Source organism: Talpa occidentalis, unplaced genomic scaffold (assembly GCF_014898055.3).
Source record: "Talpa occidentalis isolate TD23 unplaced genomic scaffold, MPIMG_talOcc4v2.1 talOcc4.9, whole genome shotgun sequence".
Taxonomy (NCBI): domain Eukaryota; kingdom Metazoa; phylum Chordata; class Mammalia; order Eulipotyphla; family Talpidae; genus Talpa; species Talpa occidentalis.
The window spans coordinates 72,227,761-72,247,989 of NW_023605305.1; the positions used below are offsets into that span (position 1 = coordinate 72,227,761).

The window sequence follows — 20,229 nt, forward strand, 5'->3', positions numbered from 1 at the left end:
CGCGCGCCCGCGCCCGCCGCCGCCCAGTGGGACCCCGGCGCGCCGGCGCGGCGATGGCGGCGGTCACCGTGAAGGCCTACCTCCTGGGCAAGGAGGACGCGGCTCGCGAGATCCGCCGCTTCAGCTTTTGCTTCAGCCCCGAGCCCGAGGCGGAGGCCGAGGCCGCGTCCGGTCCCCCGCCCTGCGAACGGCTGCTGAGCCGGGTGGCCGCGCTGTTCCCCGCGCTGCGGCCCGGCGGCTTCCTGGCGCACTACCGCGGTGAGTGGCCGCGCTCCCCGCCGCGGGCGGAGCGGCCCCGGCGCGCTCTCAGGCCTGGTGGCGGCAGAGGAGGGCGGCTCTGGCCGTTTGCTGCCGGGCGTTGGTCTGCGTGGGCCCCGGGTCGACCTCGGATGCCGGCCTCGAGACCGAAGCCGGCTTTTCTGGGCCTGGCGCGGTCGGGCGCTCTCAGCGGCCCTCAGGCCGGGGGCGTCGGACGCCTCCCCGACTCCCCGAGCCCCCCCGCCGCCATGATGCAGCAGGTCTTGGCGCAGCAGGCTGGGGCGTCCTTGTCGGCTCGCGGCGGGCACAGGGTGGGCAGGCGGGCGCTCAGGTTACGTTGAGATCTTGCTGCTGCCGACTCCGGGCCAACTAGCGCCCGGTGGGGGTTCGCGTAATGCCAGAGAGAACCTCGACCCGGCGGTGGTGGAGCAGGGCGGACGGGGGAGGAGTGACGCACGTAAACAAACAAGGGGTGCTGGGCCCCCGCCGTCAGTGGGGAGGGCGGTGGGGAACAGACCTCCTCAGGCCAGGGAACGCCCCAGCCTCCTCCAGGCGTTACCCCTCACGCAGAGGACAAATGGACGTTCACACACGAGACCTAGGAGCCAGCTCAGTTTCCTGCTGCACTGGTGTGACTGGTGGCCGCTAGGGGTGGGGTTGGGGAGGTGGTTGTGGCTGGAGGGAAGTGGTCTGCCGAGGCCGGCCCCGTGGGCGGTCCCGGACCTCGCTCAGCACAGCTGCCAGATCCTGTTTTGTTTTTGCTGCTCTTGTTATACGTTTGTGGAGGTATACTTCACATACCCTACAATTCACCCATTTAAAATGCTCAATTTTTAGCATATTCACATATTTGTGCAACCATCTTCACAATCTTAGAACTTCGCAATACCGTGTCAAGAAACTGTACCGTTTAGCTAGCCTCTGGTCTCCGTCCTCCCATTCCTTAGCAACCATTATCTTTTCTGGATAAACATATTCTGGATATTTCATTTAAAGCATGTATTTTGAATTGACTTTTCAGTGTTTACAATGCTGTACCATCGTGTCATTATGTCTTTTTGTGGCTGAGTAATAACTCCATTTTATGGACACCACATTTTGTTTATTAATTAATTGACAGAAGTTTGGGTTGTTTCCACCTTTTGACATTGTTCTTGCAGCAGATGTTGCATCTAGTGACCCACTGACCGGCCAACCCACAGATGTATGTGTGGTTTGGCCTGTGTGGTGGTGCTCATCCTACTGTGTGTGTCAACTTCTGAAAACTGGAGACTCTGCACAAATAATTTTAGCTTCATTTGGGAAGGAGCAGTCAGATGGGCTCGTCAAGGGCCCAAGGCCCTTGAAGAGGGGCTGCACCTTCTAGGAGCAGGTCACAGGTAGGGTTTTCCGAAGATCTGCCTGGGCCTTGTTGAATTTGGACTCAGTGGCACCTTTCTGAAGGAGTAATTGGCCCAGGAGCTGCATGGTTGGCAGCCAACTGCTACCCGATGCTACCTCTGCGTGCATGTTTTTTGCTTGTTGTGGTGGCCAGACCCAGGTTGAGTTCAGTGTCACTGTGCATGAGCCATCGTACATCAGTCTCGCTCCCCTTGGCTCAGACAAGAGGGTTCCAGATGATAGTTCTGCAAGTGCCTCTTTAGCACTGGCCTCTGCCCTATATAGCAGCAGCTTGTGGCCCTCTGAGAAGCCCTGGATGCTCATGTGCAGTCTTTTTTTTTTTTTTAAAGATTTACTTATTTATGCATACAAGAACTCAGGTGTAGGCCAGAGGTGCGGGGGGTGAGAGGATTCATCAGAGATAGAGTGGGGAGCAGAACAGGTGGATCTACTGAAATATCCTGCTGAGGGGAGCAGCAGGCAAGACAAGAGAGGTATGCTGCGCCATGTGGGTAGCTCCTTGGTCTGCCGGGGATTGAACTTGTGCTGCAGTGGCTGCCGATAGCTTGATAGTGCTGTGTCTTTAACCCCTGTGCCACCAGGGAGAGCCTCATGTGCGGTCTTTTAAACAATCTAGATGAGGATGGAGACTTGGTTGCCTTTTCCAGTGATGAGGAGCTGACAATGGCAATGTCCTACGTGAAGGATGACATCTTCCGGATTTATATTAAAGGTAAGGAAGGGGTTGCTTTGGGGTCCTAAGAATATCTGTTACACAAGTTTCCACAAAGAAGGAGTAAGGCACCTGTGAGCTACTTAAGACTGGCATGGTCATTGCTGTGTTTGGCTTGAAAAAGGAGTCCATATCCAAGGTGTCCATAGGGCTTGGGGTCGGAGGGTCCGAAGGCTCACTCTGAATTGTGCCTAGACTAAGTCTGTGGGGCTAGGGCACTTTGGGGGTGCTGTGGGATCTATGTTGGTGAAGCACAAGGTCAGCGGTGTACAGACACAGCTCCCTGCTGCTTTTCTCCTGCCTGGGCCACATGTGCCTGGGTGGCAGGCACAGAGATTGGGAACTTCCTGGAAGGTTCTCATGTCACTTTATAATTGTTACTTGAACAACTGAATTCTGCATGGATTCCATATCTGGAAAGCAGGGCCAGTGGCTTGCTCTGATAGCCCTGTAGTGGGAACGAGCAGGAGACTTCAGGGTGCTGGACCTCACTGTTCTCTGCCCTCCCTACAGAGAAGAAGGAGTGCCGGCGGGACCATCGACCCCCATGTGCTCAGGAGGCACCCCGCAACATGGTGCACCCCAACGTGATCTGTGATGGTTGCAATGGGCCGGTGGTGGGGACACGCTACAAGTGTAGGGTCTGCCCCGACTATGACCTGTGTGCTGTGTGTGAAGGGAAGGGCTTGCACAGGGAGCACAGCAAGCTTGCCTTCCCTAGTGCCTTCACGAACCTCTCTGAGGTGAGTGGGTCCTCCCTGTAAACTCAGTGGGCTACGGTGGGCACTGGGTGACAGGAGCCCCCTGACCTCGCACTGCCTGACCCCTCTGCTTGCTTGACTCCAGGGCTTCTCGCACAGCCGTTGGCTTCGGAAGCTGAAACATGGGCACTTCGGGTGGCCTGGCTGGGAGATGGGCCCACCAGGGAATTGGAGCCCACGGCCCCCTCGAGCAGGAGATGCCCGTGCCAGCCCCACAGCAGATTCAGGTGAGGTTGAGCCGCTGGCTTCTCAAAGGCAAGGTGGAAGGGCCAAGGGCTGGAGGGCTGGGTCTGTACCTCAGTGGAATTCATCAAGCCTTCATGGGTCATGATTTCCTGCTGTTCCTGTATGTCATAGCCATCATATCATCCTCACAAAACACTGCCAACTTGGGGGGGTGGTGGTGGTGGTGGTGGTGGTATTCTCTCCATTTCACAAATGGGAACATTGAGGTACCTAACTAATTCACCTGCAGTAAACCTAGACCAGCTCCTTTTCCTGACTCACAGTGCTGCCCTTATGAGGTAGCCTCACACACAGGGAGAGAGATCCTTCTAGCATCTGCATTTTTTTTTTTAATTCTTTATTTGTTTATACAAGCACTGGGTACAGTCAGAAGCGCGGGAGGGTGAGAGAATTCACCAGAGCCAGGGGGCAGAGCAGAGCAGGCAGAGTGACGAAGTACACTGCTGAGGGGAGCAGCGGGTGGCAGGAGAGGTCTGTGCGCCATGTGGGTCCCTCGCCCGGCGGCCGGGGATCAAACCAGCACTGTAGAGCTTCACAGCCCAGCGTTCAACTGCTGCGCCACAGGGGAGGCCCAGCACCTGCATTTTTGTCCCATAATCTCTTCTCTTGCGTGTGAGCTGTCAGGAAAGTCAAAGTCAAGTTTGTACAAACTGTGTAAATAAGAGTCCAAAGTTAAAAGCTTACAAATTTACAAAGTTAAACATTTACATGTAACTCGCACTCTAGATTTTTGGATTCTGTTTTTTTTTCTAATTTTATTAATCTTATTATGTCCTTTGATTCACCTTATCCTTTGAGACAAAAGTGGAGCTATTTTTTGCTTTGGAGTAAATCACATATCAGGGATGTGGTCAGTATTTTACACAGTGTGTGCTGAGCCCTCCATGGGATTCCTGCACACCAGGGGTCACAGACAAAGGGGAAGGGCTCGGAGGATAATGGGGTAGAGGGTGTGCTCCACAGTGGAGGCGAGACAATAAGGCTATGAGTTTGTCAGGAAGGACCCGGGTGAAGATGATAGGCCTGTGTCAGGGATCAGTTGCTGAGAAATATGCTTTGGATTAAATATATCTTTGTTTTTGTTTTTAAAATCAAAGCTTCTGGCCCATCAGAGGATCCCAGTGTGAATTTCCTCAAGAATGTAGGGGAGAGCGTGGCGGCTGCCCTCAGCCCTCTGGGTAAGTGGCTGCCTTGCCTGTTCTTTGAGATGAGAGCATTTGGTGGCTCAGTGTGTAGGGTACTGGAGAGGAATGGTAACTGATGTACGCTTGAGACTGGTAAGGATTTGTTGCCTCAGTTCAACCTTTGTCAAGCGCTGCACCACAGGCCACTCATAGTTCAATTCCCTGACAGATTCTTTCCAAATGGATTGAAGTGGAATCAGCCACTGTTCGTTGTGATGATCTAATAGATAGGGTTACTAATCTCATTTGAAGGGCTGGCCTCCCAATTTAATTTCTCTCTCTCCTTTGGGGGAAGAAGAGTTTGCATTTTACCCTGAGGTGAGCCTTTGGGTTTACTCAAGGACTTGGGTGAGTAGTTAATTGACTTGCCATCCCTCTTTTCTTTCCCCCTCCCTTTTTTTGGGGGGGAGGTAACCTTTCCAGGTGTGGGAGCAATGGAGGAGGTGTTCTGTGTGATGCGTCAGGTTTAGTGGCAGTCTCTAGGTGTGAACTACAGTGTGCGCTCCCACAGCGGTGTGACCTGGTGTTACCTGTGAGGGTTTCAAAAGGATGTGGGTGCTACAGGACTAGACCTCATGACAGTAAGAGTCAGGCAGTTGATGCAAGTGACTTCTGATTCTAGATTACATGAAGCAGTGATCGGACTCAAAGAGTCATTTTTGTGACTGCTGTGGCAGGAAATGCTTACCAGTTTGTCTAAAAATGATGGCCAGATCCTACCAAAAGCAATATACAGATTCAATGCTATTCCAATAAAAATTTCAATGTCATTCTTCAAAGAAATAGAACAATTATTGATGAAATTCATATGGAATCACCAAAAACCCCGAATAGCCAAAGCCCTCCTGAAAAAAAAAGAAGGGAATGGAGGCATCCCACTCCCAGACTTCAAACTATACTACAAAGCCATAATCATCAAAAGGGCATGGTATTGGAACCAGAACAGACACACAGACCAATGGAATCGAATAGAAAATCCAGAAATAAACCCACAGATTTATGGTCCACTAATCTTTGACAAAGGAGCAAAGACTATGCATTGGAACAAAGAAAGTTTGTTCAATAAATGGTTCTGGGAAAACTGGGTTGCTACATGCAAAAGAATGACGCTTGACTACTACCTCACACCATACACAAAAATCAGCTCAAAATGGATTAAAGAACTAGACATAAGACCTGAAACCATAAAATACATAGAAGGAAATATAGGCGAAACACTACGTGATATTCACATCAAAGACATCTTTACAGACACATCACCCAAAGCAGTGATAGTGAAGGCAAAGATTAACAGCTGGGACTACATCAAATTAAAGAGCTTCTGCACAGCAAAAGAGACAATAACAAAAAAAAAGAGAAACCCCACCAACTGGGAGAACATTTTTGCACACAACACTAATGATAAAGCACTGATCACAAAAGTCTGCAAAGAGCTGATGAGACTCAACAACAAAGAAAATAATCCAGTCAAAAAATGGGCAGAAGAACTAAAAAGAAACTTCTCTGAAGAGGAAATGCAAATGGCCAATAGGCATATGAAAAAATGTTCAACATTACTTGTAATCAGGGAAATGCAAATCAAAACTACCATGAGATACCATCTTACACCAGTGAGAATGGCACATATTAAAAAAACTAGGGCCTCCCCGGTGGCGCAGCGGTTGAGCGCTGGGTTGCGAAGCTGCCCGCAGCCTCTGCAGCGCCGGTTCTATCCCCGGCTGCTCCCCGGCCACCGGAGGAGGGTCCCACATGGCGCGCAGACCTCTCCTGCCGCCCGCTGCTCCCCTTAGCAGTGTACTTCGGTCCTTCTGCCTGCTCTGCTCCCCGCTCTGGCTCTGGTGAATTCTCTCACCCTCCCCCGCTTCTGACTGTACCCAGTGCTTGTATGTATAAATCAATCAATCAATCAATCAATAAAAATAAATAAATCTTAAAAAAAAAAAACCAAAAACCTAGCAACAACAAATGTTGGCGAGGGTGTGGAGAAAAAGGAACTCTCCTGCACTGCTGGTGGGAGTGCAAACTGGTCCAACCACTATGGCGAGCTGTGTGGAGATTTCTGGACCTACTACACATAGAGCTTCCATAGGATCCAGCAATTCCACTCCTAGGTATTTACCCAAAGGACACAGAAACATTAATTCCAAAGAGCACCTGCACCCCTATGTTTATAGCAGCACTGTTTACAATAGCTAAGCTTTGGAAACAACCCAAATGCTCACAAATAGTTGACTGGATCAAGATGTGGTGCATATACGCCATGGAATACTACTCAGCATTCAAAAAAGATAAACACATGCAGTTTGCAGCAACATGGATGGCGCTGGAAGGGATCATGCTCAGCGAAATAAGCCAGAAAGAAAAAAAAATACCGGATGGTCTCACTCATAGCAGGAATCTAGAAAACTTAAATAAGGGACCAGGAAAATGAATAACTGTAAGAAAGTGAAAATCAAAATCAACAAAAAACTATGAGCCACAGATACTCTATGGGGGGTGGGGGGGCAGGGAGGGGAGGGATTGGGATCAAAATAAGGGGGTTGCAATTGTATGGGGAATATAAAAATAAAATTTATTTAAAAAAGAAATAAAAAAATAAAAATGATGGCCAGTATCTGAAAGACTGCTGATAGAAAGGGGCTCAAACTCTGCCCCCCCATCCACCCTGTGCTTCACAGGGTATAGCAGCCATTGCCTCCAACCTGAGGCCATTTCTGCTTAGGTAGCAGTAATTTTTGGGTTTTGCTGCTGCATAAAACATACGGCTTCTGTGCTGGTGGTAAAGGCCCTCAAGAGAATGAGAACAAAGAATTGATATTGTTAGTGCCTTCTAAGGAGAATGTGATGGTGGAGCAGTGTTCGGATCAGAGTAGGGAAACGAGCTAACCCTAAGCCCTACCTGCCACTCACATCAGGCATAGCAAAGGCTTGAGAGAGTGAGTAGAATTTGGGGACCAGTGTTCTATCTAATGGGCTCTTAACTGAGATGCCATGAGAAGCGTGTTTCCTTCGAAAGCATTAATGAACAGTCCTTCACAAGCCTGGCTGAACATCAGAATCACCAACACAGGGCTTTTTTGGTGTATATTTTAGTGTATGGCAACTTGATTAAAAATTATTCTGAAGACAAAGTCCTTTACTAGAAGAGGGAGACAACCTAGACCATCACAAAACCAGGTCTAGGTCTAGGTTGGGCCTTGAAACACTGCAGCTTTCCTCCCAGGTCCTGCTTTCTTGGTTCTGGTAAGTGGGTCTGGGGCGGGCCTGGGCGCTGTGTTTTGAAGGATTCTCAGGTGACACTAGGTCACACTTGATGTTTCAGGACCTTGCTTCCTCTCTTGGGACACATGGGAATAATTTTTGTAAGTGCTCAGAGGTCTTGGGGATAAGGATAAAGGCATTTTCAGATCTTTCAAAGTGGATAGAGTTGCTCTTGATCAGTTAGGGAAGTATCTGGAGCACTACTGAACATGGGAAACTTCAGTCAACTGTGCCACTGAGTAGTTTCACTTGCAGAGAACCATTCGAGGAATTGATGACTCTTTTGATTAAATTCTATTGTTGGAGTTATGGGTGTTTTCCTTCCCTTGATGAAGAACTTAATACCTAGTATGACTCACAATGTTAACTGCCCAGAAAGGACTGTTCCCAAAGCAGGGCCTCAAGGGGAAGGAGTCAGTGACAGCCTCATGGAGGTAGTCTGTGTGGGCTTAGTGACTTCTAAGAAAGACATTGTGTTTTCACCCTAAGGTGAAAACAAAAGCTTTGGGTAAGTGCTGTGAGAACCAGCTGAGCAGGTACACTGCCAATTCCCAGGACTCTGCCTGGCTTGGGGTTGTAATCAGTGACATCTAGGATGGAACAGCAGGACCCTTCACATCACATGTCTTTAATAAAAATCCCTCACACACACAGGCTTTGGGAGCAGCAGGGCAAAAACTGTTGTAAGTTCTGCAGGCAGGAGTTCTGGTAGTTAAGCTTTTTTTTTTTTTTTTGTTAAGATTTATTTATATATGTGCATATAAGAGCTGGGGTACAGGCCAGAGGTTTGAGAGTAAGGGGGTGAGAGGATTCACCAGAGACAGAGTGGGGAGCAGAACAGGTGGATTGACCGAAATACACCGCTGAGGGAGGCAGTGAGCGTCAGGAGAGGTCTGCTGCGCCATGTGGGTCAGCTCTTTGGCTGGGGATTGAACTTGTGCTCCAGTGGCTGCCAATAGCTTCATAGTGCTGAGACTTAACCCGTTGCGCCACCTGGGAGGCCCTAAACTTTTTTTTTTTTTAATCTGTGCCCACGCCTCAGACCCTGCTAAAGTAACAGTAAAGGTATTAAAAGAGAATAAAGCAACTTGGGCAAAGGAAAAAAGTAACAGAAGACAAGATAAAATGATGTCCTCAAACTTAGGAAGATAGGAGGGTAGTTAAGCAGCAAAGTGGAGGCATCTGAAACCCATGTGCCTACATAGGGATACTGGCGAGGAGCAAGACTATTGTTCCCCAGGGAACAAGGGGATAGGTTGAAGATCCCATTAAAGATCACGTAGAGACTTCAGGACCCCACTTAGGCAGATGATGGCCCTTGTGAACCCTTGTAGGAAATGTGATGTTTAATTCTTGTAGCATCTCAGCCAAGTAAGTGTCACCCTTAGGGACAGCAGGGACAAGGGGCAGGGTGAGGCATTAAGAATGAGCTGTGGTTCCAGCAGGAGCCGGGGAGCTGCTGCTGAGGAGAGGCTGATAGCACTGGAGACGTACTCCACGCCTCCACCCTCTGGGCTCCCTCATGCCCTGGCTGGACACACAGTCCTGTGGAGGGCAGCTAATGACCCTGGCTTCATGGAGAGGACTTCTTACTGGCCTTTTCTGGGGGAAAATCTCTACACATGGAAAAGAATGAACTTGGGGGAAGGACTAACAGGAAAAAGCATGTGAACAACCTTGAGTGAGATACAAGAGTTACTTGTATGCATGAAAAACGAAGAACAGGATACCAAAACAAGATAACAAATGGGGACAGAATTAAGAATTCCTGGAAATAAAAAGAATAATAGCAGGGGAAAAGAACTTCAAAAGATTTAAAGATCATTTGAAGGAAGTATCCCAAAATCAAAACAAAAGGCAGGAAAGAAAATTCAAAGTTTAATCCTAGAGGCCCAGTATAGGAATGGGTAGGAATTCCAGAAAGAACAGAACTGAAGAGAGGAAATTAACAAAGAATAAAACACAATGTCTTGGCAGCAGAAAGATACAAACCTCTAGGATAAAGGGACCCCGATTGCCTTTTACCGTGACTGAAAAATACTGCGAAGTTATTGTGTCAGAGCCCATGGAAGGAAGAAGAGAGGCCCCTGCAGCTCTCGAGGCCACCTTAAAGGTTTGGGACAACAAAGACATTATTGGGAAGTAGAAGACAGTGGAACAATCAGTGGCTTCAAAAGTCTGAGTTAAAATGGTCTTTCAGCCTAGAATTCTATGCACAAATAATCAGGTATGAAGCCAGAATAAAATTGTTTCTAGGTATGCAAGGTCTTAATTGGCATGTCTGAGACTGTGTGTCAGTCTTGGCCTATTGATAGGGCCACTGCTTGAACTGGATGCCTAAGTATTAGGAGCCTACAGCATGCACTTGCGTGCCAAGAGGAAAAGCCAACTGGGTGAGCTCCAACCCTCTCTCTGACCAGAATCAAGAACGAGGCACTGGAAAGGGGGCCCGCCGCAGAGGGAGGACCAAGGGCATCGCCATGACGAAGGGAAAGAGGAGCCCAGCGGAGGTGCTGTGCTGCCGGCCTGGAGTGCTGCCAGCCTGGGCGTGAGCTGGAGGCTGGCGCCAAGGGCTGGCCTCTGGGAAACTAGAACTAAGGAGATATTGATGGGCTCAACTCAAGTAGGAACTCTGGAGAAGCTGGTGGAGAATGTGGGGGATTTAGCAAAGAAAGAGGGTATCACTAAGTACAAAACTCAAAACATCCTACAAGGGAAGAGTCAAGTGCACTAATTGGCCTTGCAAGAGCAATATTTATATAATGGTACTAATACAAACATGGGATGTTGTTTGCACCTAAGATCGGGCTTTTGAAATAAGGAAAGGGGAGGCACAGGTTGATCTTGTAGAGTAAGAAATAAGCAATCAACTTGAATAATAAGGAAGGAGCACTGACTGGAGAGTTGGCCAGGCTGTGTGGTGGTGGATGATAGGAATCTTCACCATAGCCTTTCGGCACTGCTTGACTCTAAGCTGTAGACCTGGAGTCCTTTGATAAATTAAAGTCAGTCAGAAGCTGTGGGTGATTGTGCTCACCTCTGTTTTCCCCAGAGTGTGAAGACTGGAGGTAGACACTGGGCCTGTTTTTCCAGCCTCATGGGCCTCATACAAGCTTGTTCAGGCTCTCGCCTGCCTATAGAGATTCTTAGCTTTGAAATGTGTTTTCCATTTCACTTGTGGCACATGGGCTGTTTGGCTTGCATCCTGCCTCTAGGGCTGGGTCCTGCCTATTGTGCAGCTTCTGCCCTGTGTGGTCAGAAAAAATAAGGTCTTTATGGACTTTCTGACTCTCAGACTGCCCTGGATGTTAGCTAAGGTTAATGTTTTATTAAGTGTAAGGAAGAGACAGGACCAATAAGGTGGACATGTGGGTAGTTTTTCTAGAAACCAAGATGATATGGGACCAGGATGTTGGGAGTTCAGCTCTTGGGACCATTTTGAAGCTCAGAGATGGCAATCCATTTGCCTTCTGGCAGCTGGGGTGGAATCCTGGCACATCCCATGCTGGCCTTGTGACGCTGGGTTCTATAGTAAACTTCACCATCTGCACCTGCATAGTAACTGCCACCATCCACCACTGTCCTGACCCATCAGACATGAGAATGGAGTGTGGAGGAGCTTTGTGAGTCCAAGTTCACCCATTCGCTGGCCTGACCTTCAGGTAAGGCTCTGAAGGACTTATAGGTTTTTGTTTCCTCCTTGGCCTGTAGGCATTGAAGTTGATATTGATGTGGAACATGGTGGGAAAAGAAGCCGCTTGACACCTGTCTCCACAAGCAGCTCCAGCACTGAAGAGAAATGCAGCTCCCAGCCAAGCAGCTGCTCTTCTGACCCCAACAAATCAGAGGGGGATGTGGAGGGTGCAGCACAGTGTTTGGCAGAGCAAATGAAGAAGATAGCTCTGGAGTCGGGGGTTCAGTCTGAGGCAAGCATTCTCTCAACAACCCATCCAGAACCCCTCCCCAACTCTTCCATAGTCAGGGGACCCCATTTTTGTCACAATGTGCATTGCATTCTGTGAACTTTGCTTCTAGATCTTGTAAAGAAAACTGCCCGTAGCTCCTTCAGTCCTCTATAGCAGACTCTTCCAGGAACTGAGGCTGCAGTCATATGTCCCTAGCACACTCATGGGGCTTCTATTCCAGGAACAGATGGAGTCTGATAACTGCTCAGGAGGAGATGATGACTGGACTCATTTGTCTTCAAAAGAAGTGGATCCATCTACAGGTGAACTCCAGTCTCTGCAGATGCCTGAATCTGAAGGGCCAAGCACTCTGGATCCTTCCCAGGAAGGACCCACAGGACTAAAGGAAGCTGCGTTGTATCCACATCTTCCACCAGGCAAGTGATTTCAAGCAGTTTTGTCTGTTGACTTTGTTTCTTCAGAGCATCTTACCATGTGCTTGTAGACATCAAGAGCTGTCATGGCCTTTACTACAGGGCCTGTCTACTGACATGAGGTAAAATGAATTGTTTTGTCCTCTTGTGTCTGTATCTGAGGAATAATAATCTCAACTACTTTGAGTAATTTCTAAAACTTAACATCCATACACAGACTAATAGGCAGATGTGGCCTAGAGGGTGGCACTGGCTTTGGCATGTCCATGTCCAACTCAAGGTAGACATGGAGTCCATCCTCATGTTGCACATGGGGAGTGCTGACCTTAGAGCAGTAATCGGCCAGTGTCCCTGTAGGACCCAGACAGGAAGCCAATGTGTGAAGTGGTGGTGGTGGTGGGGGGGGAACAGCAGGGTAGAGTGGTAATCGAGAGCACACCAAATGAGTCAGCCCATACCTGGCTCCAGTTCATTAACGTCATGTGACAGTGTTCAAGGCAATAGTTATGTGAAAACCCACCCATGGACCACATTGGCTTCCTGGCTCCCAGTATCTCTTCTGCCTTAGAGCAGAGGATGGCAAACTATATAACCTGTGGGCTGAGAATGATTTTTTCATTTTTATAATGATTGGGAAAAAGTCAAGATGTGAACATTAAATACGAATTTCAGAGTCAGGTTTTATTGGCACATAGCCACGGTTATTTGTTTACATGTTGTCTGGCTTTTATGTTGTAATGGTAGTGTTGAGTAGTTGGGACAGAGACCAGACAACTGCATAGCCAAGCAGCTGCTCTTCTGACCCCAGCAGATTGGCGGGGGATGCTGCAGTCTCTGGCAGAAGGCAAATGGCTGGCCCTCTGAGCTTTGAGTAGTTCCTCTTTGCAAAGCCTTTTACCAAAAAAGCTTGCAGGCCCTGGCCTTGGTGAGAATTAGGAGACCCTATGGCGGGCTGTGCTGGGCTTGGCCCTACAGGTGCTGGATACTTGCTGGCTGGACAGGATATTGCTGTGTTTGGGCAGCACGTGGGGCCCAGTGACTCTGTCATGGTTTTTATTACTCTCTCTGGCAGAAGCTGATCCTCGGCTGATTGAGTCCCTCTCCCAGATGCTGTCCATGGGCTTCTCTGATGAAGGCGGGTGGCTCACCAGGCTCCTACAGACCAAGAATTACGACATCGGGGCTGCCCTGGACACCATCCAGTATTCAAAGCACTCACTGCCATTGTGACAATTTTTGCCCACCTGTTCTGTGTCCCCTGTCTCATAGTTGTGTTGTGCTATTGTAGTACCCCAGGGCCTCTATAAGGGCCAGTTTATCTGCATTCTTCTTCCAGAATCTGGGGGGTGGGGATGCATGAAGCCATTTAGGGCAATAGAATAAGTGACATAGGGAGGGAGCTCCCAGTGTGTGTGTATGAGAGAGAGGGAGAAAGAGAGAGATGTTGTTTTTGATGTCTGAGAAACACTGATCAGTTTCCCTTGGGTGCTCTGGCTCCACACAGCCAGGCCCCCAAGGTCCCAAGGTTCCCCAAGGCAGAGGGAGACTCCGTGCTAGGAGACGCTGACACCACACCACATCACATCCTTGCTCTTCCTGCCAGGTTACGCCAGCAGTGCACACTGTATCTTGCCTAATGGCCTTCTGCTTTTAAAAAAAGTAACTAATAGTAGATTGAGACTGACAAGTAGTTGATTTTCTGCTCCAGGTTTAGGCAGAGCACCACCAGCAGAACGAGACTCCTGCAGGAGTGCTGGAGGTGAGAGAGCCCAGGCTTTCATCTGGGGAATGAAGGGCCACGAAGGGGCGCTGATGTGGGCGCTCACTCACTGCTGCCTGTTCCATAACCACTGTAGTTCTCGTTTCCAGGTGTCTGTTTTGACAGTAAGAAAACCCCTTTGTAGCCATTCTGTTCCCATATTTGTAAACGAACTAATTAAATGGTATAAGCACTTTAATCAAAGCTGTTGTAACTGTTGAGATGATCTGTTTGACAGCCATGTTTATTGCCAGTTTTTGGTAGTTCCCATAAACTGTTCTCAGTCCCATTTAAAAGCAACTTGGGGAGGCGTGTTTCCAGTGACAGGTGTGTAGTAGACAAGGGCTTACATTAACAAACGTCTATATAAAGATCTATTGACATTATAACACATATGTCTCAATATAATACTCTAGTCTCAGTTCACAGATTGTCATCAAAGTCCTCGTCGGTTTTAAAGAGGTCACGTAGTTGCACAAGTGGGAGTTCCTGTGGCTGCTCTGGGGTCTTCCCACAGGCCCTGGGAGACACAGACATGGGGGTATGGGTGGTCTGCAGGAGCTGGAATGCACTGGGGGAGCCTCTCAGGTGCCCTTCACTGAGGTTATGGGGTCCTGGGGTCGCTTGTTCAGCCAGCCTGAGTGCTCTCTGCGGGAGTGTCGGGGAGTCCGTGTGTACACAGGAACAGTTTTCAGGTGACAGAAGAAATCGTCTCCACTTGGAAGTTGCGCTGACCTGCTGGGCAGGCCGTGGTGGTTGTCCCCTGTTGTCCCAGTCTTCACAACTACTGCCTTTTTGGCCCTCTGCCAGGACAGCCTGGCCCTGCAATGGAGAGGGGAGGAGAGAGTCACGTGCTCTGTTCTGAAAGCGTGCCCCTGGCCCAGCAAGACCCAGGGCTGGAAGGAAGGGACCCTGTGCCACGCTGCAGCTTTGCTTCACTTCTCCCTCAGGTTCTGCCACTGCTCTAAGCTCAACTTAGCAGTGCTGAGGGCTCGCCGGCCAGAGACATGCTTTGATTTTAAAGTGTATAGCAAAGCAAAGCAAAGCAAAGCCCTCTGCATCACCCCAAATACTCCACTGAATTTCACGACCAGGCTTTCCAAAACTGGAAGACAGTCTCACATGATCAGGCAATCTTCATGGGGATCTTAGCATCAGGAAAGGGGGTGCCTCAGAGGAGGTGTGAGCAGGAAAGGCTCAAGAGTGCATCTGGGAAGGGATGGAGAGACCCTACCCTGCCTGCTCACTGTATTGCTCACAGGAAGGGCTGAGGGTTTTGAAAATGCATGAAAGCACCCAAGGGGCTTGACTTATATTCACCTCAGAAACAACTGAAAATTGGGTTTCTCCACCCACAGTGGAATTTGAAAACCATGGCAGATGGGGCCCGGTATCCCCACTCCCTGTCTCTCCTACTGACTTGCTATGACCTGACTGGGCTTTTGGTAGCCTTAGTTCCTCACGTTCGAAACAGAACAGGCTTGTGGCGAGCACTGCACTGATAAAGCGTGCAAGTGTCCAACCCAGGACCGGCACAGGGTAGAATCAGTGACTCATTATTCTAAAATTTGGAATGAGTGCCAACACTGCTGTCTGACTTCTGCACTGAGGTCTGAGGCTGGCCTCTGGTGGGGGAGGCAGTGTAGAGGAATACCTGCATTCTGTAGCCTTGAAAGCCTGATAAGTGAAGGTGAGGGGGGAGAACATTACTCAGAAAGCCAGGCACATTGAACAGCCTGGCAGACCCTCTACTCGGAGGACATGATCTGTCCTGAATGGAAAACCCTCCTGGTCAACCCTGGCTCCCTCCAAGCCATCATGAGACTCTTCTGACCGGGAGTTAACATCACTGGATGAGCATGGCAGGGAAACGGTGCAGGCCAGAGCAAAGAGTTGACTCTAACAGAGGACACCAGGTAGGAAGCTGGGCTTTATGGGGGCCTACATCTTACATATTTCAATTGTTGCCAAAAGAACACAAAAAATTCTCTGTGCTCAGTGGTCACTGGGACCAGTTGAGAAACTATATCCTCAGTCACTGACCTTCTGGGGGTTCCAGGTGACCTCAGAGTTGCTTGACTCCTGGACATCAGGGCTGTGTGGAGGCTGGACTATGCTCTGGTTCCATTTCCTGGCAGGTGGAACTGCTGTCAGAATCCAGTCCCATCATGGCAGGGCTGAGCCTGACTTGGTCACACAGCATAATCTTGTCATCCCTCTCAATTTCCCAGGTGGCTGCTTGGCTTCTGCCTCATGGCCAATAACAGGATGCCCAACATCCAAAGCAATCTATATCTGCGCGCCACAGCTTATTGCAAGAAAGTTCTATTTTGAACAGGAACTTAGCTCCCTCCTTTAGAGCACCCGCCCGGTAAATCAGAACCTAAATCTAGATAAGGCGGTCTCAGAAAACTCACTGAAATGCAGAGTAAGTCTGGAGGGGAATCCTGTAAGAGGCAGGTCTTGCCTGCTCTAAGCTAAAAGCTTTTGGCCAGGTTGGCTACTCTTAGCCAACCCTGCCATTAAAAAATTCTTCCCTGGGTCTCCCCGGTGGCGAAGCGGTTGAGCGCTGGGTTGCGAAGCTGCCCGCGGCTTCTGCAGCGCCGGTTCGATCCCCGGCTGCTCCCCGGCCACCAGAGGAGGGTCCCACATGGCGCGCAGCCCTCTCCTGCCGCCCGCTGCTCCCCTCAGCAGTGTGCTTCGGTCCTTCTGCCTGCTCTGCTCCCCGCTCTGGCTCTGATGAATTCTCTCCCCCTCCCGCGCTTCTGACCGTACCCAGTGCTTGTATAAATAAATAAGTAAATCTTTAAAAAAAAAAAAAAAATCTTCCCTGAGGTCAGTGCAGCCAGCCCTGGGTCAATGGCACCCAGTTGGCAGTCCTGCCCGGCCTCCCCTCCGCACCAGCAGCAGCTGCCATCCCTTAGTGTGGCACAGGGCCAGGTCTAGATTAGTGACTTGCTTGGCACCTTTTTCTAGGCAGGTCTTTATTGAAGGGAGGGTCTGGATTCCCTGTCTCGGATGAGGACTGTCTGCTGAAACACACTCCTTCCAGGCCCGGTTCTTTGGCATCCCTTTCCAGATACTTCAGCCAGCGGTTCTCCACGGGCGGGGGTTTTTCCTACAGGATCAGGAAACGGCGTTGCAAGTACCCACAGCAGCTCGGATGTCCCCAGTGATATCACCTACTCAGTCACTCAAGCCCACACATCTGCCCACTCAACTCTGAGGACCCACTTTACCAGGCACCAGGGACAGAACCCTGGATGTGAGCCCCCCTCTCAGGAAGCTCAGTCTTATGAAAGGGAACATGGAAACCCAGGTGCTTTGCTAGTGCATTCTTTCCCCACCAGAGGTGTGCACAGAAGGGGAGAGGCACAGGAGGGAAGCTCAAGCTCAGTTCAGAGGAGCTCTCTAAGCAGACAGAAGAAAAAGCTCTTTTCACAGAATATTACAATTACTTGACTACCTGGTTGTCGCCAACCTTGCAAAAGGAACGGGTTGATTCATTTTGTGTTTCCTGTAGCTTTAAGCCAAGTGCCTATCATCTGGAGGCATCAGTAAGCATTTGCTGAGCAACTAAGGAGTGAATAAATGGAATCCCTTCCATGTCTAGGGCGGCGGGCCGGGCCTGGATGGGTGCTGCTGGCTTACCTGCAGACTGGCATGCTCAGCCTGCCGAGGACCTGCATTCTCCTTGTCATCAGCTTTTCCAGGTTCTTCCAGAGACCTTAGGGAAAGACTATACATACATCTTTGTAAAACGACCAGAAACATGGGAAGAGCAGGGTAATGGATATCAAAGACAGTCCTGGGGGTGTGGTGTGTCTGTGTGTGTGGTGGGGAGGTTCTCAGGAACTTTGATTTATCTGGATGTTCAGAAGCCCTAGCAGAGGGCCCATTTGTTCCTCAGATTTAGGCTGGGAAATCCTCCATCAATAGGAAAGTGATAAAGGGCCAAGGGAGCAGACTCTGAATCTAGAGAGACCACAGTTTGCAATCTAGCTTTGCAAGTGACCAGCTGTCACTGTGGCAGTGTGGCTGGGTACAATACTGTATCCCCCATTTCCTCACCTACCAGAGGGGATACTACTGGGAAGACGATGAAATGGCGCAGGTACCCTTCTCCGGGCCTGGAACGCAGTACTGTCATCTGGACTCTTGGAGCAGAGTCCCTCTCACAGCAATGGAGATGTTCCATCACGTGGGGTCACAGGAGAGTCTTCCCGGCAGTGCTGTGTCTCAGCGCTGCTCTGCCATAGAGTGAGCCCGATATATCACAGTGACTTCATTCAGCCTCCCAGGGACAGCAGGGTGAGGAGCTGAAGCGTCTAAGACCTCGAGTGAGGCTGGATCGCCGGTGAAAACACTGAGGAATGGAAGTTGGAACCGAAGCCACGCCAGGCAGGGTGTGACCCCACGTGATCACAGCGGCATTCTCTCTAGTGAGCCACAAGAATCCTCAACTTTACTGAATGTGGTTCCCTCTACTTAGTTTCTTCATCTGCCAAGTGACCCTCAGAGCAAAACAGGACCCCCTAAATTATTAAACCCAGCCCCACTGAAGGGCACTGGGTTGAGTTTGCCTCCAGCCCCACTGAGGCTGGCTCCAGCGGTGCGCCTTGGAGCCTTCCAGCCCAGAAGTCTGCCCTGACAATGCAGTTCCCAGCTGGGCAGGGGCTGGGATTTTCCCTTGGATGCCAGGTTCCACGATTTTGGAAATGGGCTTCATGAATTTGATTGGAGTTTAACCAGAACCAATCCAACAGCTGGGACTGGAGGGACTAAAGCTGTGCACCTCCCTCCCCAGACATCCCAGTGTTCCCAAGCGGTGTAGTTTCCTCCCCCTTGGCAGTTATGCAAATACAGGATCATAAAACTCCCAATTTGACTGGTGGTCCCTTGGGTGCCAATCAACTAAAAGGACCAATCAGGTTTAAAAAAGGGCACCCCCTGGAGAGTATTTAAGCCAGTTTCCAGTCAGCCTGAGGTGTGAGCCTCTGTGTGGAGCATGAAAGAGGACTTGAAGAGGCAGCTGGACAGGCAGGCAGATTAGTCTGGAAGACCTTCACTGAGCTGTAATGCCAGTCCCTGTTGTCTGGCACCACACATTTGTAGACCTAACCTCTGACTGCCTCCAACACTGCCTGCTGATTGACACCATCAGCCCCATGCTAGGTGTCCCTGAAAGAGCAGGCTGTTGTCGACTTCATGCCCAGCATCTGAGAGCTATTAACACTGGTGCCCATTTGCTGTGGGCAGCAACTGTGGCCCATTTGCTGTTGCTGACTGCTGTGGTGTCACCTCTGCAGAGACCGTCACAGAGAACTTCAAGACCTTTATGACCTTCAACCTTTAAGGCCTTAAACCACTGCTATTGCCTCTGCCCCTGTTTCCTCTCTCCCAGCTTCTCTCTCCTTTGTAAATAAACCCTGTTGTTGTTGAACCCTGAGCCTGAGTCCTCGCCTCCAATTGCAGTAGTAAGTGCATGGGTGAGAACCCACCAACTGTGATACTGGCTGCCCCAGACCTGGCAGGGTTACAATAGGGTGACTCTGAGGATGAGAAGTCATCAAGCATGTGAAACACCTACTCTGCCACACAGTTGATGGACTGCCCTTCTACTGGGCAGTGTTGTGCCAGCTATTGGCCAGAACTCCACTCACCTTTCCACGATCCAGGAACTCATCTCTCAGGAATCTGAACATACTAGTGGCTTCTCACTTCTAATGTTACCACTGAAAAGTTGAGCGTCTATTGTTCTTTTGTAAGTGATCTCTTTCCTTTCTACCTACTTTTCTGTTTTTCCCCTTCTGTTGTGCAGATTTTTGTTGTGTGTTTTGTTGTGCAGATTTTTCTTTACACTTCTAAAAATAACTTATTGAGCTGTGATTAATATACAATAAAACTTACCCTTGTAAGTACATTTAGATGAGTTTTGATAAATTGTATCTTTGAAACAACCATCCCTACCAAGAGTCAGAAAAATTTGAGATAACTGACAAGATACAGAAACTTTCATCACCTCCAAAAGTTCCCTTATATGTCTCTGCAGGTCATGCCTTCCTTTCCAGAAAACCACCATTCGCTAAGTTTGTGGTATTTTGTGTCTTGTTCTTTGACTTAGCAATGCTTTTTAGATTTGTTATATAATTTTTGTTATATGAATGTACTAAAATCTGTTTATCCATTCACCTTCAGATGTAACTTTATGTCTACCCTTTCACCAATATCACACTGCCTGGATTGCTGTAGTGTTACAATAAATTTTTTTTTTTAAAGATTTATTTATTGATTGATTGATACAAGCA

General features: G+C 49.3%; 2 protein-coding genes across 6 annotated transcripts in view; one reads left to right on the forward strand and one right to left on the reverse strand.

Moving 5' to 3' along the window:
• SQSTM1 (sequestosome 1) lies at nt 1-16,499 on the forward strand. Its single transcript, XM_037501293.2, has 8 exons — nt 1-258; nt 2,276-2,371; nt 2,885-3,114; nt 3,218-3,359; nt 4,476-4,556; nt 11,535-11,749; nt 11,970-12,165; nt 13,235-16,499. The coding sequence occupies exons 1-8, from the start codon at nt 54-56 to the stop codon at nt 13,390-13,392; spliced, it is 1,323 nt and encodes a 440-aa protein (XP_037357190.1). The 5' UTR covers nt 1-53; the 3' UTR covers nt 13,393-16,499.
• Nucleotides 12,753-20,229, reverse strand: part of MRNIP (MRN complex interacting protein) — a 19,356-nt gene continuing 11,879 nt past the window's right edge. For 3 of the 5 annotated variants that reach the window (XM_037501294.2, XM_037501295.2, XM_037501297.2), the window contains 4 exons: nt 17,573-17,660; nt 16,888-17,039; nt 15,965-16,052; nt 12,753-14,743 (listed from right to left, as the gene is read on the reverse strand). In XM_037501294.2, the coding sequence (XP_037357191.1) occupies nt 14,345-14,743; nt 15,965-16,052; nt 16,888-17,039; nt 17,573-17,660 (727 nt within the window). In that variant the 3' untranslated portion in view covers nt 12,753-14,344. The remainder of the gene's footprint in view (nt 14,744-15,964; nt 16,053-16,887; nt 17,040-17,572; nt 17,661-20,229) is intronic. The other 2 variants (XM_037501296.2, XM_037501298.2) reach the window with 2 other exon arrangements.

Coding starts and splice junctions, on each gene's coding strand:
- SQSTM1 (XM_037501293.2), top strand. CDS start 54: ATGGCGGCGGTCACCGTGAAGGCCTACCTCCTGGGCAAGGAGGACGCG. Junction 259..2,275: donor CTTCCTGGCGCACTACCGCG/GTGAGTGGCCGC, acceptor TAAACAATCTAG/ATGAGGATGGAGACTTGGTT. Junction 4,557..11,534: donor GGCTGCCCTCAGCCCTCTGG/GTAAGTGGCTGC, acceptor CTTGGCCTGTAG/GCATTGAAGTTGATATTGAT.